Raw genomic sequence first — 16,620 nt, forward strand, 5'->3', positions numbered from 1 at the left:
TTCGGCCCACTGAGTCTGCACTAGGGTTGCCAACTGTCCCGTATTAGCCGGGACATCCCGTATTTTGGGCTAAATTGGTTTGTCCCGTATGGGACCGCCCTTGTCCCGTATTAGGCCTGGGGGACGCTGTAGGCCCGGATACTGTAGGCCTGGACGCTGTAGGCCCGGACACTGTGGGTCCGGACACTGTAGGCCCGGACACTGTGGGTTCGGACACTGTAGGCCGGGACACTGTAGGCCCGGACACTGTAGGCCTGGACACTGTAGGCCGGGACACTGTAGGCCCGGACACTGTAGGCCAGGACACTGTAGGCCGGGACACTGTACGCCAGGACACTGTAGGCCGGGACACTGTAGGCCTGGACACTGTGGGCCCGGACACTGTGGGTCCGGGCACTGTAGGCCGGGACACTGTAGGCCCGGACACTGTAGGCCCGGACACTGTAGGCCCGGACACTGTAGGCCCGGACACTGTGGGCCCGGACACTGTGGGTCCGGGCACTGTAGGCCCGGACACTGTAGGCCTGGACACTGTGGGCCCGGACACTGTGGGTCCGGGCACTGTAGGCCCGGACACTGTAGGCCTGGACACTGTGGGCCCGGACACTGTGGGTCCGGGCACTGTAGGCCGGGACACTGTAGGCCCGGACACTGTAGGCCTGGACACTGTAGGTCCGGACACTGTGGGTCCGGACACTGTAGGCCGGGACACTGTAGGCCCGGACACTGTAGGCCTGGACACTGTGGGCCCGGACACTGTGGGTCCGGGCACTGTAGGCCGGGACACTGTAGGGCGGGACACTGTAGGCCGGGACACTGTATGCCCGGACACTGTAGGCCTGGACACTGTGGGCCCGGACACTAGGGCGGGACACTGTAGACCGGGACACTGTATGCCAGGACACTGTAGGCCGTGACACTGTACGCCAGGACACTGTAGGCCGTGACACTGTAGGCTCGGACACTGTAGGCCACGACGCTGTAGGTCTCGACAGTTTAAGTCCCGACACTCTAGAGACAGTTTAGGCCCGGAGGCCCGGGCGCCGCCTAACGGAGTTTGCGTAGCAACCCGCCTCCCGGCCCTGGCGGCCGCCATTGGTGGAGCGGGAGCACGTGGCCGCTGGCTGGGTGAGGTCACACATGGCGGTGACGTCACCTTGTCCCGTATTTGGGAGTGAGATAGTTGGCACCCCTAGTTTGCACTGACCAGCGATCCCTGCACACTAACACTATCCTACACACACTTGGGACAATTTACACATACACCAAGCCACTTAACCTACAAACCTGTACATCTTTGGAGTGTGGGAGGAAACTGAAGATCTCGGAGAAAACCCACACGGGTCACGGGGAGAACGTACAAACTCCGTTCAGACAGCACCCGTAGTCGGGATCGAACTGGGGTCTCGGACGCTGTAAGGCAGCAGCTCTACGCTCTGTGCCAGCGTGCCACCTTGCAGGTGTCAGGGGTTATGGGGAGAAGGCAGGAGAATGGGGTTGGGAGGGAGAATAGATCAACCATGATGGAATGTCAGAATAGAAGTGATGGGCCGAATGGCCTAATTCTACTATTCCTTACGACCGTACTTAGCTGCATTACCTGAGCCTGTGAGCAGTGAGTTGGCCACAGGTGATGGAACTGGGGTTCCACCCAACCCTGGACCACTCTGATGACCTCCAACAGCCTGCTCAGTGACCCCACTGTGCGGTAAATACCAAGTGTATCGGCCACCCTGAACCCTCCCTACCCCTTGCGGGGTCAGTGCCAAGCGGGGTTCAGACCCCTCGTGGCGTCTTCCACTCCTCCGTCCTCCATGAGATGCGTCCATCAGAGATCACACTGACCCCTGAACATCACCGCGCTGATCATTTCTATTTAGTGCAGAGGTTAGCTGGACAGGGCAACACTGTGGCACAGCGGTAGAGTTGCTGCCTCACAGCGCCAGAGACCCAGGTTCGATCCCGACTACGGGCGCTGTCTGTACGGAGTTTGTACGTTCACCCCGTGACCTGTGTGGGTTTTCTTTGGGGTCTCCAGTTTCCTCCCACACTCCAAAGACGTGCAGGTTTGTAGGCAAATTGGCTTGGTGTATTTGTAAATAGTGGTAGTGTGTGTAGGATAGTACTAGTGTGCAGGGATCGTTGGTCGGCACGGACTCCCTGGGCCGATGGGCCTGTTTCTGCGCTGTATCTCGAAACTAAACTAAACTAAACATAGAACTAGTGAACGGTTGATCGATGGTCGGCATGGACTCGGTGGGCCGAAGGGCCTGTTTCTGCCCCCTATCTCTAAACTAAACTAAACATAGAACTAGTGTGAACAGTTGATCGATGGTCGGCATGGACTCGGTGGGCCGAAGGGCCTGTTTCTGCGCCGTATCTCTAAACTGACGTCAATGGGATTGGAAGGGGTTGAGGTCTCCTCTCGGGTTGTGAACCCACCCCTAACAGCCAGCCTTTCCTCGCTCCAAGGCGATCGAGGCCCCTGACGATGTACAGCCACTGCGCTCATCGCAAGGAGCAGCAGGGATGGTTTCCAGACAGTCCCACCTTTGTTAGCTGTTGGGTGACACATCCGTTAAATAAACAGAGGCAGGAAGAGCGATGGTCAACTATCTCCACACCGTTACCCTGGTGTTTGGGCAACCTGAGGCACAGATGTGTGCCTTCAGTTGCCAGTGTGCTGTAGGGGACAGACAGCGCCACTCTGGGGGTCGGGTTGGGCAGCATATCTTACCATGAGATCATCCATTACATATGATGAGTGTTTGACAGCAAGGGGCAGTACTGGCCGGAGTCTATAAAATGTGTCGGAAAAAACTGCAGGTGCTGGTTTAAATCGAAGATAGACACAAAATGCTGGAGTAACTCAGCGGGTCAGGCAGCATCTCTGGAGAGAAGGAATGGGTGACGTTTCGGGTCGAGACCCTTCTTCAGACTGATGTTAGGGGAGTGGGCGGTACATTGCTTCCATCGCCGGAGACCCGGGTTCGATCCCGACCACGGGTGCTGTCTGTACGGAGTTTGTACGTTCTCCCCGTGACCTGCGTGGGTTTTCTCCATGATCTTCGGTTTCCTCCCACACTCCAAAGACGAGCAGGGTTGTAGGTTAATTGGCTTGGTGTAAATGTAGAAACATTGTCCCTAGTGTGTGTGTGTGTGTGGGATAGTGTTAATGTGCGGTGATCGCTGGTCTGTACGGACGCAGTGGGCCGAAGGACCTGTTACCGCGCTGTAGAGATACAACTCTTGAGAGCCTTGGCATCCGGGATCTGTACCAGGCATGGGATGGAGGAGGGCAGGAGGACTGGTGAGGAAAGGGCATTGTTGTGGGGCTGGCAGAGAGGGCATCGGCAACAAACTGCCACCGACTCTATGGGGCAGTGTCCATCGCGCCCGACCTGAGATGGACTCAGTCAGAGAGCGCTGAGATCACGGTCCCAGCCTCCCAGTAACACTGAGAGTCACCCAGGAGTTCAGAGGAGATGTGCACCTCAATGGTCACCGGTAACAATGCCCCTTGCGTGGCTGGGAGAGCACCCAGTCCCGAAGTGAGAGCCGGAACGTTGTCCGCCACGGGATTCGAGGGGGCAGCTCGTCCTGGCGTTTAAAGAGCAGAGCACAGAGTTCTGGAGGGGCGCAGCGGGTCAGGCAGCATCTGGGGAAGGGATGGACGAAGGGTCTCGACCCCAAACGTCACCCGTTCCTTCTCTCCTGAGATGCTGCCTGACCCGCTGAGTTACTCCGGCTTTTTGTGATGCCTTCGATCTCGGCCTGAAGAAGCGTTCACCGTTCCAAGTCCTCCCCAGACCCTGCCTGGTCCGCTGAGTTCCTCCAGCACTCTTGTGCTTTGCTCAGGATCGCAGCACCTGCAGTTCCTCGTGTCCCCCAGGGAGTTTCCAGGGGCCCGGATGACTTGGGTTTTATCTTTGATCGTGTTGCCAACTGTCCCGTATTAGCCGGGATAACCTGTCTAAATTGGTTTGTCCCGTACGGGACCGTCCTTGTCCCGTGTTAGTAGGGTTGCCAACTTCCTCACTCCCAAATAAGGGACAAAGGGTGACGTCACCGCCCCGCGCCCCACGTGACCTCACCCAGCCAGCGGCCACGTGCTCCCGCTCCACCAATGGCGGCCGCCATTTTCTGTCTTTGGCCTGCACGGAAAGGTGTGTTAATGATGTTAAAGATCGGAATTAATTGATTAAAATGGCCTGCATCGAGAACACAAGATTGTACTCCCTGCCAAAGCACCACAGAGATAGACGGCCAGTGGAACACTGCAAGGCCCCTCTCCCTCGTATCAAGTCAATGCAGAGACCACACAGACCAGGGCTACAGCTTCCTGAGATTGAAAATCGCAAAGACCCCCACAGAGCACGAAGGGTCACAGGTTCACAACCTATACGAGCAGAATTAGACCATTCGGCCCATCGAGTCCACTCCGCCGTTCAATCGTTTTGGTTGCATTTTAGTCCCACGATTTTGGTGTTTGGGCACAAGGCAGGGAGTGGGGAGGGCCGATCGGGGTGGGGGTCTCCCTGTCGGTCTGCTCCTGGGCCTGGCCAAGATGGCCGTCCGCGGGTCCAGGTAGCGGGCGGTCGACGGGTCACACAAGAGCCGGCCGCCTTCCCCCTCTTCCGGGCCCACGTCCGTGCCCGCGTGTCCCTGGAGGGGGAACACGCACACGCGGTGTCCACGGGGACTCTGGAGGCCTTCCGTGAACGCTGGTCGCCGCGGGTGGGATGGGGGGGGTCGAGTGCATTGTCGATAAAGATGCCATTATTGTTTTATAATGATTGCCTGATGCAATGTGACCACTGAATGCTTTCGTACCTTCTGGTACACTGTCAAATGTAATTATTGAATAATGTCCTTGGAAGGAGATAAAAAGGAGTCAGTGCACAATGCAAAATGATGCCAGTGGGCGTAGACCACAGTGCCAGTGGGCATAGACTACAGTGCCAGTGGGCGTAGACCACAGTGCCAGTGGGCATAGACTACAGTGCCAGTGGGCATAGACCACAGTGCCAGTGGGCATAGACCACAGTGCCAGTGGGCATAGACCACAGTGCCAGTGGGCATAGACCACAGTGCCAGTGGGCATAGACCACAGTGCCAGTGGGCGTAGACCACAGTGCCAGTGGGCGTAGACTACAGTGCCAGTGGGCGTAGACCACAGTGCCAGTGGGCATAGACCACAGTGCCAGTGGGCATAGACCACAGTGCCAGTGGGCGTAGACCACAGTGCCAGTGGGCGTAGACCACAGTGCCAGTGGGCGTAGACCACAGTGCCAGTGGGCCTAGACCACAGTGCCAGTGGGCGTAGACCACAGTGCCAGTGGGCGTAGACCACAGTGCCAGTGGGCGTAGACCACAGTGCTAATGGGCATAGACCACAGTGCCAGTGGGCATAGCCTACAGTGCAATGGGCATAGACCACAGTGCCAGTGGGCATAGACTACAGTGCAATGGGCATAGACCACAGTGCCAGTGGGCATAGACCACAGTGCCAGTGGGCATAGACCACAGTGCCAGTGGGCATAGACCACAGTGCCAGTGGGCATAGACCACAGTGCCAGTGGGCATAGACCACAGTGCCAGTGGGCATAGACCACAGTGCCAGTGGGCATAGACCACAGTGCCAGTGGGCATAGACCACAGTGCCAGTGGGCATAGACTACAGTGCCAGTGGGCGTAGACCACAGTGCCAGTGGGCGTAGACCACAGTGCCAGTGGGCGTAGACTACAGTGCCAGTGGGCATAGACCACAGTGCCAGTGGGCATAGACCACAGGGTGCAAAGTGGTTGATGCGCAGTGCGAGTTCACAACGCTCTCTGCTGCAGCTTCCTGACATTAACACTTGTTTCTGCACCTGCCCGTCTTTGTGTCTGTGCCTTTTACTATCTCCCTTTGTCCCTGTGGACCCGGTGGGTCCCTGTCCGTTTGTTCCATCGTCCCGTGTCTTTCTGTGTTCTCTGTTTGTGTCTACACCAGGACAATTGAACAAATGAAGTTCCTCTGTTTCCTGATGTAAGTACATGGCCCGGTGTTTTGCACGCGGAGCGGTCTGCTCCTTTGTCAGTGCTGGCTCCTTGCATGTGCCGTACAGTTCCTGGCTTACCACGTGTTCCATGGCAGTGATCGTAAAGCTGCAGTGCCCCTAAACATCGGGAAATGCATCGGGTGGCGCAGCAGGTAGAGCTGCCGCCTCTGGGCGCCAGAGACCCGGGTTCAATCCTGACCTCTGGGTGCTGTCTCAGGGGGGTTTTGCACGTTCTCCCCCATGACCGCCTGGCTTTCCTCCCACACCCCAAAGACGTGCCGGTCTGTAGGTTAATTGGCCCTCTGCAAAAAATGGCCCCTGGCAAGTAGGGAGTGGGTGCGAGAGTGGGGATAACAGTGAACTCGGTCGGCGTGGACCTCGGTGGGTTGTAGGACTTTGGTTTCCATGCTGTATCTCCGAACTCCAAACCAACTCCAAAGTTGCCAAGTGAAATTTCTGCGACCTTCTGCTTTAGAGATATTACGGTACTTGTCTGCGTAAGGGGAGGCAGATGATTGAAGCCATCCTAGTCCATCAGGATACTTCCCTGAAGCTGCCTCTGTGGGTAAGAGTGTAGGTGGTAGCTGGGCTCAGAGTAGGTACGGGTCTGAGACTGGGGTTCCTGCAACGAATGACTGACTCACCTCTTTCTACAAGGCACAAGTCAACAGTATAATGGGCCAGTGGACGAATGGATAGCAAGAGTACTTCAGATAGAAACATAGAAACATAGAAAATAGGTGCAGGAGTAGGCCATTCGGCCCTTCGAGCCAGCACCGCCATTCAATATAACAGGTATAACAGGTATAACAGAGCTTTATTTGTCGTTCGGTACCGAAGTACCGAACGAAACTACATAGCAGTCATAGAAAAAAAAGAACACAAGACACATGACCCCAACACAAACGTCCATCACAGTGACTCCAAACACCCCCTCACTGTGATGGAGGCAACAAAACTTCCCCTCTCTTCCCCACGCCCAAGGACAGACAGCTCGTCCCCGACCGACCCGCACAGTCCCCGCACCGGGCGCTGAAACATCTCGCAGCCGAACCGGGCGATGAAAGGCCCGCGACCAAGCCTTGCGCAGCTAAGTCCCGCAGCCGAGCTGCACCGGGCGATGTAAGTCCAGCGGCCGAGCTGCACCGGGCGATGTAAGTCCAGCGGCCGAGCTGCACCGGGCGATGTAAGTCCCGCAGCCGAGCTGCACCGGGCGATGTAAGTCCAGCGGCCGAGCTGCACCGGGCGATGTAAGTCCAGCGGCCAAGCCGCACCGGGCGGTGTTAAGCCCCGCAGCCGAGCCGCACCCCGCGCCGTGAGGAAGAGAAAAGTTCCCCACACCCACACCCACCCCCCACACACCACCACCCCCTCCCACACATACACAACCAAAAAAATATATATAAAAATCATCCCAACACCGACACTCAACAAAAAAAAGACGGACATCCAACTCAGTATCCTGTACCTGCCTTCTCTCCATACCCCCTGATCCCTTTAGCCACAAGGCCCACATCTAACTCCCTCTTAAATATAGCCAATGAACTGGCCTCAACTACCTTCTGTGGCAGAGAATTCCACAGATTCACCACTCTCTGTGTGAAAAAAAAAGTTCTCATCTCGGTCCTAAAAGACTTCCCCCTTATCCTTAAACTGGGACCCCTTGTTCTGGACTTCCCCAACATCGGGAACAATCTTCCTGCATCTAGCCTGTCCAACCCCTTAAGAATTTTGTATGTTTCTATAAGGGGTTGGACATGTTAGAGGCAGGAAACATGTTCCCAATGTTGGGGGAGTCCAGAACTAAGGGCCACAGTTTAAGAATAAGGAGTAGGCCATTTAGAACAGAGATGAGGAAAAACTTTTTTAGTCAGAGAGTTGTGAATCTGTGAAATTCTCTGCCTCAGAGGGCAGTGGAGGCCAATTCTCTGAATACATTCAAGAGAGAGCTAGATAGAGCTCTTAAGGATAGCGGAGTCAGGGGGTATGGGGAGTAAAGGAACGGGGTACTGATTGAGAATGATCAGCCATGATCACATTGAATGGCGGTGCTGGCTCGAAGGGCCGAATGGCCTACTCCTGTACCTGTTGTCTATTGTCTATCCCCCCTCAACCTTCTCTGTACTCCCTCCGTACCATCCAGGATGAGGCAGCCCACATGATCGGGACCAAAGATACTAGAGGGGCAAGATAGACCACTCGACCCTAAAAACCGTAGTACGTCACGGCGCCATTTTAGTAGGCTGAAACTGGCAGAAACATTTAAAAAGAAAAATAACAAAAATCTGTGAATTGGTAGATGAGATATATTCTGCATTTTAATGGTATCATCACACATACTGTTCCCCCACTACACTGATTACACTGCGAGAGGCATAGCGAACGGCGGGTTTTGCTTACTAAAATGGCTCCTTTGCGGACTACACTCCAGTATAGGCGATTTCAATGGAGTGGTCCATCTTGCTCCTCTAGTACCTTTGATCGGCACCCATCCACTAACCTCAACATGCACCCCCTTGCTGGAGCATGCATTGTCTACAAAACACACTGCCGTTACTTGTCTAGGCATCTGCCAACCCCACCAGTCTCTGCCACCAAGAGGGTGGAGGTCAGAAGGTTCCCAGGACCTTAACCGGCACCTGCAGCCTCCCTTCCGAGTCGCACACAGTTGTTGTACAAGACGTTGGCGAGGCCACGACTGTTGTGGTTGCCCTACTGCACGAAGCATATTGTCAATCTGCAAATTAGCGCTGGGAGGGTTTATGAGGACAAGGCCGCTCCATTGGTGGAGCTGGAGCACACTCGTCCCGTAATATTAGCGCGGTTGCCAACTTCCTCGCTCCCGAATAAGGGACAAAGGGCGACGTCGCCGCCCCCCGCGCCCCCACGTGACCTCGCCCAGCCAGCGGCCACGTGCTCCCGCTGCACCAATGGCTGGCTGGGTGAGGTCACGTGGGGGCGCGGGGCGGCGGAGGTCACTTTGTCCCTTATTCGGGAGCAAGGAAGTTGGCAACCCTAGGTGTCAGTAGCCCTTGAGTGGGGAAGTGGGGGGGGGAGGGAGGGAGTGAGATCTCGGGAGACCACATGGAGAACCATGAAGCTTTGCCCTAAATAATCACTGAGTCCAGAACAAGCTAGATGCAGAAAAAAAATGTTCCCAATGTTGGGGGAGTCCAGATCCAAGGGCCACAGTCTTAGAATAAAGGGGAGGCCGTTTAAAACTGAGGTGAGAAGAAACTTTTTCACCCAGAGAGTTGTGAATCTGTGGAATTCTCTGCCACAGAGGGCAGTGGAGGCCAAATCACTGGATGAATTTAAAAGAGAGTTAGGTAGAGCTCTAGGGGCTAGTGGAATCAAGGGATATGGGGAGAAGGCAGGCACGGGTTACTGATTGTGGATGATCACAATGAATGGAGGTGCTGGCTCGAAGGGCTGAATGGCCTCCTCCTGCACCTATTTTCTATGTTTCTATGTTTCTATATGGGCAGGTGGGGAGATGGGGGCCACAGAATAGCTGGCGGTAAAAAGATAAATCTGTCGAGATCCGTACAGAGGACAGAGGGCCGGGTGTGCTATGCGGAGAAGAAGTGTAAGAAGTTTATTTACACCACGCTGGGGGCACTGCAGGTTTTGATTTGATGGAAGTACAAACCTTATTCTGTGAAGTGCTCCGTTGACTTCGAAGCCCTCTTCAGACAAGGTATAAAATAAAACTCACAAAGCGTGAATTTGGGCGAAAAGTCACGCAGTCACGGCCTGCAATAAATTGCGGAGATATCCCGCAGTGGACGAAATGAAAAGGGCGGCGTTCGCCTCTGGAAGTGTAGCCCTCTCCCCTCCAGCAGTGGAGAGTCATGTGCACTGGATCCAGTGAACGGTGGCATAGAACCAGTGGATCCAGTGGACAGTGTGACGGAACCGGTGGCAAATACAAATTTTTCTATCAAAGCGATTATCCTGGGAGGAAGCTTTGCGAAATATTTTATGCCTTCCAAACCTTTTTGTGCCATCTTGATGTTTCAATGTACCGGTTTCCTAACACTGCCCTAAAAATGCTGCTGTGACTACTCTTACGCTGTTAATAATTTCCAAAGAGACAATCCCTCTGCTGACTGATCCAAACCACTGAACCACTAAAAGCAAATCCCCGTCGCCAACTTGCTTTAAGATCATTTTACTGACACAGGCGTTCATTCACAGGGCAATAAATTACACAGCAATAAATTGTATTATCTTCAGATTAAATTGATGGGACGAAATCTGGATCTGATTCCACCGAGGCGGAATAAAAGTGGGCCAGTCAAGTAAAGTTCAGTGTAAGCAGGCCCCGCGTCATTTGCTTCTCACTATTTTACTTTCTGTGCAAGGATTTCAGGAGCGAGACTCGTCTCTGTTTTGCTTCCTTCCAAATCAATTGAGAAATTTGAACCTTAGAAATTGAGGGAAGGGGAGAAATGGACAGAGAAATAGTCATAGAGTGATACAACGTGGAAGCAGGCCCTTCGGCCCAACTTGCCCGCACCGGCCAACACGTCCCAGCTACATTAGTCCCACCTGCCTGCATTTGGACCATATCTCTCCAAACTTGTCCCATACATGTACCTGTCTAACTATTTCTTAAACGTTGAGATGCTCCATAGAAACATAGAAACATAGAAAATAGGTGCAGGAGGAGGCCATTCGGCCCTTCGAGCCTGCACCGCCATTCAATATGATCATGGCTGATCATCCAACTCAGTATCCCGTACCTGCCTTCTCTCCATAACCCCTGATCCCTTTAGCCACAAGGGCCACATCTAACTCCCTCTTAAATATAGCCAATGAACTGGCCTCAACTACCTTCTGTGGCAGAGAATTCCACAGATTCACCACTCTCTGTGTGAAAACTGCCACAACTACTTCCTCTGGCAACTTGTTCCATGAAGGCCAATTTGACCTGCGACTCCACCATTCATGGAACTATGTACCTGCATTCCTAGAACCCTCTGCTCGACAGCATTCTCCAATGGACAATGATCAGGCCCATTTTCTTCCCAGCTGTTATTCGGTGACTGAACCATCTGCCCAACAAGCTGAGAGCGGAACTAACCTACCATCTACCTTATTTCGAGACCCTCAGATTATCTTTAATCGGACTTTATTGGACTGTATCTTGGACTAAACATTATCCCCTCTATCCTGTATCTGTCCACTGTGGACGGCTCGATTGTAATCATGTACAGTCTTTCCGCTGACTGGATAACGCGCAACAAAAGATTCTCATTGTACATCGGTACATGTGACAATAAACTAAACGAACTAACTAACTAACTAACTAACTAACTAACTAACTAAATGGGGATTTACTGTGATATTATGGAATGGCAGCAGGCTAAATGGTGAGTTGCTGTTTAGTTTAGTGATACAGCATGGAAACAGGCCCTTCGGCCCACTAGGTCCTCGCCCATCCCCGCACATTAACACTGTCCTATCCCCACAAGGGCCATTTGTAAAAAACATTTACCCAGCCAATTAACCTACAAACCCGCACGTCTTTGGAGTGTGGGAGGAAACCGAAGATCTCGGAGAAAACGCACGCAGGTCACGGGGAGAACGTACAAACTCCGTACGGACAGCACCCGTAGTCAGGATCGAACCTGAGTCTCCGGCGCTGCATTCGCTGTAAGGCAGCAACTCTACCGCTGCGCCACCCTATGCCGCCCTATCTGTTCCCAGATTCCTGGTTTTCCAAAAGGGAAAACAGTTTCAGGGATGTAATCGAGCAAGACCATCTCCAGGCAGATGTTGCATGAGCCTGGGCCTAAACCCTCCCTGCCCATATATCTGCCCAAATGTTTTTTGGATGTCATAATTGTGTAGCGTCCTCGAGAAGCTCGGGGCGGTCACGGTGACGCAGCGGTAGAGTCGCTGCCTTACAGCGCCGGAGACCCGGGTTCGATCCTGACTACGGGTGCTGTCAGTGCGGAGTTTGTACGTCCACCCCCTGTGACCTGCGTGGGTTTTCTCCGAGAACCTCCGTTTCCTCCCGCACTCCAAAGACGTGCAGGTTTGTAAGTTAATCGGCTTCAGTAAATTGTCCACAGTGTGTAGGATAGTGTTACTGTACAGGGTGGTGGTAGTCAGGTCTCGACCCGAAATGTCACCCATTCCTTCTCTCCTGAGATGCTGCCTGTCCCGCTGAGTTTAGATTTTTTTTTTAGATTTTAGAGATACAGCGCGGAAACAGGCCCTTCGGCCCACCGGGTCCGCACCGCCCAGCGATCCCCGCACATTAACACTATCCTACACACACTAGGGACAATCTTTACATTTGCCCAGCCAATTAACCGACATACCTGTACGTCTTTGGAGTGTGGGAGGAAACCGAAGATCTCGGAGAAAACCCACGCAGGTCACGGGGAGAACGTACAAACTCCGTACAGACGGCGCCCGTAGTCAGGATCGAACCTGAGTCTCCGGCGCAGCATTCATTGTAAGGCAGCTACTCTACCGCTGCGCCACCGTGACATTCGAGTTACTCCAGCATTTTGTGAATTAAATACCTTACTGTACAGGGTGTTCGCTGGTTGGCATGGAGTCGGAGGGCCGAAGGGCCTGTGTCCATGCTCTATCTCCAAAGTCTTAACCTCGTTCCAGATATGGACTACCCTCTGAGTGAAAAGGTTGCCCCTGTGGTCCCTCTCAAATCTCTCCCCTCTCACCTTAAGCCTATCTCTTCCAATAGACAATTGGTGCAGGAGTAGGCCATTTGGCCCTTCGAGCCAGCACCGTGATCATGGCTGATCATCCACAATCAGTACCCCATTCCTGCCATCTCCCCATACGCCTTGACCCCGCTATCTTTAAGAGCTCTATCTAACTCTCTCTTGAAAGCATCCACTGCCTTCTGAGGCAGAGAATTCCACAGATTCACAACTCTCTGGGTGAAAAGGCTTCTCCTCATCTCCGTTCTAAATGGCCGACCCTTTATTCTTAAACTGTGTAATGTTAGAGATTAGATAGTGCTCTGCTTTGGAACGAGTTTGCCTTGAATACTGCACTTAGTCCAGCTGTATCTTTCAAGTTGAGTTGATTGAGTGGAGAACTGTTTCAATCTCATGTTCACGAGGCATAGGAGCGGAATTAGACCATTCGGCCCATCAAGTCTACTCCGCCATTCAATCATGGCTGATCTATCTCTCCCTCCTAACCCCATTCTCCTGCCTTCTCCCCATAACCCCTGACACCCGCACTAATCAAGAATCTATCAATCACCATAAAATATCCACTGACTTGGCCTCCACAGCCTTCTGTGGCAATGAATTCCACCGATTCACCGCCCTCTGACTAAAGAAATTCCTCCTCATCTCCTTTCTAAAGGTACATCCTTTTATTCTGAGGCTGTGGCCTCTAGTCCTAGACTCTCCCACTAGTGGAAACATCCTCTCCACATCCACTCTATCCAGGCCTTTCACTGTTCGGTGAGTTTCAATGAGGTTCCCCCTCATTCTTCTAAACTCCAGTGAGTACAGGCCCAGTGCCCACAAACGCTCATCATATGTTAACCCACCCATTCCTGGGATCATTCTCGTAATAATAAGCTTGTCGTAATAAGTTCATGTCATTTAGGCCGGATATCAGGCAGTTCTTCACATAGCCAGCACCTGACGATCTTCCATGTGGAGCCATGGGTGCCAAAATCCTGAGCAACGCTCATTTGTTACGAAAGGATAATGTTTAGATAATGTTTAATTTTTTGGAAGGACAATTTAGATTAGAGATACAACGTGGGAACAGGTCCTTCGGCCCACTGAGTCCAGGCCGACCATCGAGCAGCGGTTCATGTTATGTTATCCCACTTCTATGATATCTATGTTATCCCACTTTCTCATCCATTCCCCACACACAAGGGGCGATTGACAGAGGCCAATTAACCCACAAACCCACACGTCTTTGGCATGTGGGAGGAAACCTGAGCACCCGGAGGAAACCCACGTGGTCACGGGGAGAACGTGCAAACTCCGTGTAGCCAGCTTCACGTTCTCAGTTCTGATACAGTTATAATCTGTTCTGCCCGGCCAGACTAAAGTCTCTTCCACCGAGTTGTGTCGCTGACTAACCTCCACAAGGTTTTTTTACAGGAGCAATAGAATCGATAGACTAAAACCCTTGTTTGTTTGTTTGTTTGTTTGTTCCTGAACTACAGCCAAAACAGTACACGATAGCGCGACCATTTTAGGCCCGCCTTACTCACCGTCGTCCCTTTGGTGTTAATGGAAGACGTTTCATTGGCTGCACCAATGCAGGAGAGGTTTGGACCCAGTCGAGTAGGATTATAAAATTGATACAGAGCAAAGGGAAGCCATTCAGCCCATTGATTCCATGTTGCCCTTTGTAGAACAACCCAGTGCGTTTTGACAGATTCAGTGAATGCTGTGTATAGATCCCTGCCATGCCTCCCTGCGGCACCAAATGGGGGCACTTAAGTCCTCGAGTATTTGCTAAGCACTGGGGATTTACTCTAGGAAGGGTAGATTAATTAGACTTAACTTTAGACTTTAGAGATACAGCGTGGAAACAGGCCCTTCGGCCCACCGAGCATGTGCCAACCAGCGATTTTAGATTTAGATTTTAGATTTAGAGATACAGCGCAGAAACAGGCCCTTCGGCCCACCGGGTCCGCGCCGCCCAGCGATCCCCGCACATTAACACTATCCTACACCCACTAGGGACAATTTTTACATTTGTCCAGCCAATTAACCTACAAACCTGTACGTCTTTGGAGTGTGGGAGGAAACCGAAGACCTCGGAGAAAACCCACGCAGGTCACGGGGAGAACGTACAAACTCCGTACAGGCGGCGCCCGTAGTCAGGATCGAACCTGAGTCTCCGGCGCTGCATTCGCTGTAAGGCAGCAACTCTACCGCTGCGCCACCGTGCCGCCTTTACGATCATCTCGTACACCAGCAGTATCTTACACACTAGGGACAAGTCACAATTTTTTCTTAAGTCAATTAACCTTCAAACCTGTACGTCTTTGGAGTGTGGGAGAAAACGGGCACCCGGAGAAAACCCACGCAGGTCACGGGGAGAGCGTACAAACTCGGTCCAGACAGCACCTTTAGTCAGGATCACACCTTTTTGATGCTGTAAGGCAGCAACTCCACCGCTGTGCCACCCAAATATCCACCCTGTCCACGTCGGAGATGCTCCCTGACCGGCTGAGTTACTCCAGGACTTTGGTTCTTTGCAAGAGTACAGCACCTGCAGTTCCTTGTCTCCGTAGATTAATACTGTTGTTTTCATCACCAATTTCAATTACTGAGTGCCTGACCCATGTAAAATGGAACTTAATTCACTCCACAATACAGATTTTGGGCGTAGGCCATTGGCCCTTCGAGTCAGCAACGCCTCTCAATATGATCATTCAGAATCAGTTGGGCGGTCACGGTGGCGCAGCGGTAGAGTTGCTGCCTTACAGCGAATGCAGCGCCGGAGACCCGGGTTCGATTCCGACTACGGGCGCCGTCTGTACGGAGTTTGTACGTTCTCCCCGTGACCTGCGTGGGTTTTCCCCGAGATCTTCGGTTTCCTCCCACACTCCAAAGGCGTGCAGGTTTGTAGGTTAATTGGCTGGGTAAATGTAAAAATTGTCCCTAGTGTGTGTAGGATGGTGTTAATATGCGGGGATCGCTGGGCGGCGCGGACCCGGTGGGCCGAAGGGACTGTTTCCGCGCTGTATCTCTAAACTAAACTAAACTAAACTAAAACTAAGATGCCAACTAAATGATGCTGTACTAATGTAGCCATCACTCCTGCTTACTGATAGTCCCGAACTCTCGCCAGAACATACACAGCGTGCTCTGTGATGCTTTTGGCCTGAATTGCTTTTTCTTCTTGTGGAACATCTCTTGCTCAGAGAGAACATTGTCAAGGCAATTGAAGCACTCAAAATCAGGACAATCTGTGTCATCAGGCAGTGCACTTTCACTCAATTGCCTTAAATCATCAGCCATTTATATAAAACAGCACAGCACAAGAACAGGCCCTTCGGCCCATAATGCCGAACAAGATGACAAGCCCATCTCTTATCTATCTGCGTATTATACACAGTTGTCTTTTTCAGATGTTATTTTAATTTATTTTTTATTTGGAAGGGTTTATTTTCAAGTTTTTTAAAAAAGATTTCCAAACTAGACTTTGTTCAGAATTAAAGACATACACAAAACAAACACTGTGGAAATACTCTTCCGACAATTGTTGGAATCTGTTGCGAATCTGTGGAATTCTCTGCCTCAGAAGGCAGTGGAGGCCAATTCTCTGAATGCATTCAAGAGGGAGCTAGATGGAGCTCTTAAAGATAGCGGAGTCAGGGGGTATGGGGAGAAGGCAGGAACGGGGTACTGATTGAGAATGATCAGCCATGATCACATTGAATGGCGGTGCTGGCCGAATGGCCTCCTCCTGCACCTATTGTCTATTGTCTATTGACAATCTCGGGGTCTATACATTCAGTGGTGTTATTCACAGTAAGTTTGAGGTTGTCTATAAAACCAAGCATCCTTGCCACTCATGTGGCCCCCTGCGGTGATATCAT

The 16,620-nt window shown here is 52.4% G+C and overlaps 1 protein-coding gene across 5 annotated transcripts in view; it reads left to right on the top strand.

Moving 5' to 3' along the window:
• Nucleotides 1–16,620, top strand: part of tacc1 (transforming, acidic coiled-coil containing protein 1) — a 207,778-nt gene that overhangs the window by 135,349 nt on the left and 55,809 nt on the right. For 4 of the 5 annotated variants that reach the window (XM_078428738.1, XM_078428734.1, XM_078428737.1 and 1 more), the window contains one exon: nucleotides 5,996–6,031. The exons of the other annotated variant lie outside the window; for it this stretch is intronic. In XM_078428738.1, coding sequence (XP_078284864.1) covers nucleotides 5,996–6,031 — 36 coding nt within the window. The remainder of the gene's footprint in view (nucleotides 1–5,995; nucleotides 6,032–16,620) is intronic. 5 annotated transcript variants of the gene reach the window in all.

Source organism: Rhinoraja longicauda, chromosome 36, assembly GCF_053455715.1.
Source record: "Rhinoraja longicauda isolate Sanriku21f chromosome 36, sRhiLon1.1, whole genome shotgun sequence".
Taxonomy (NCBI): domain Eukaryota; kingdom Metazoa; phylum Chordata; class Chondrichthyes; order Rajiformes; family Arhynchobatidae; genus Rhinoraja; species Rhinoraja longicauda.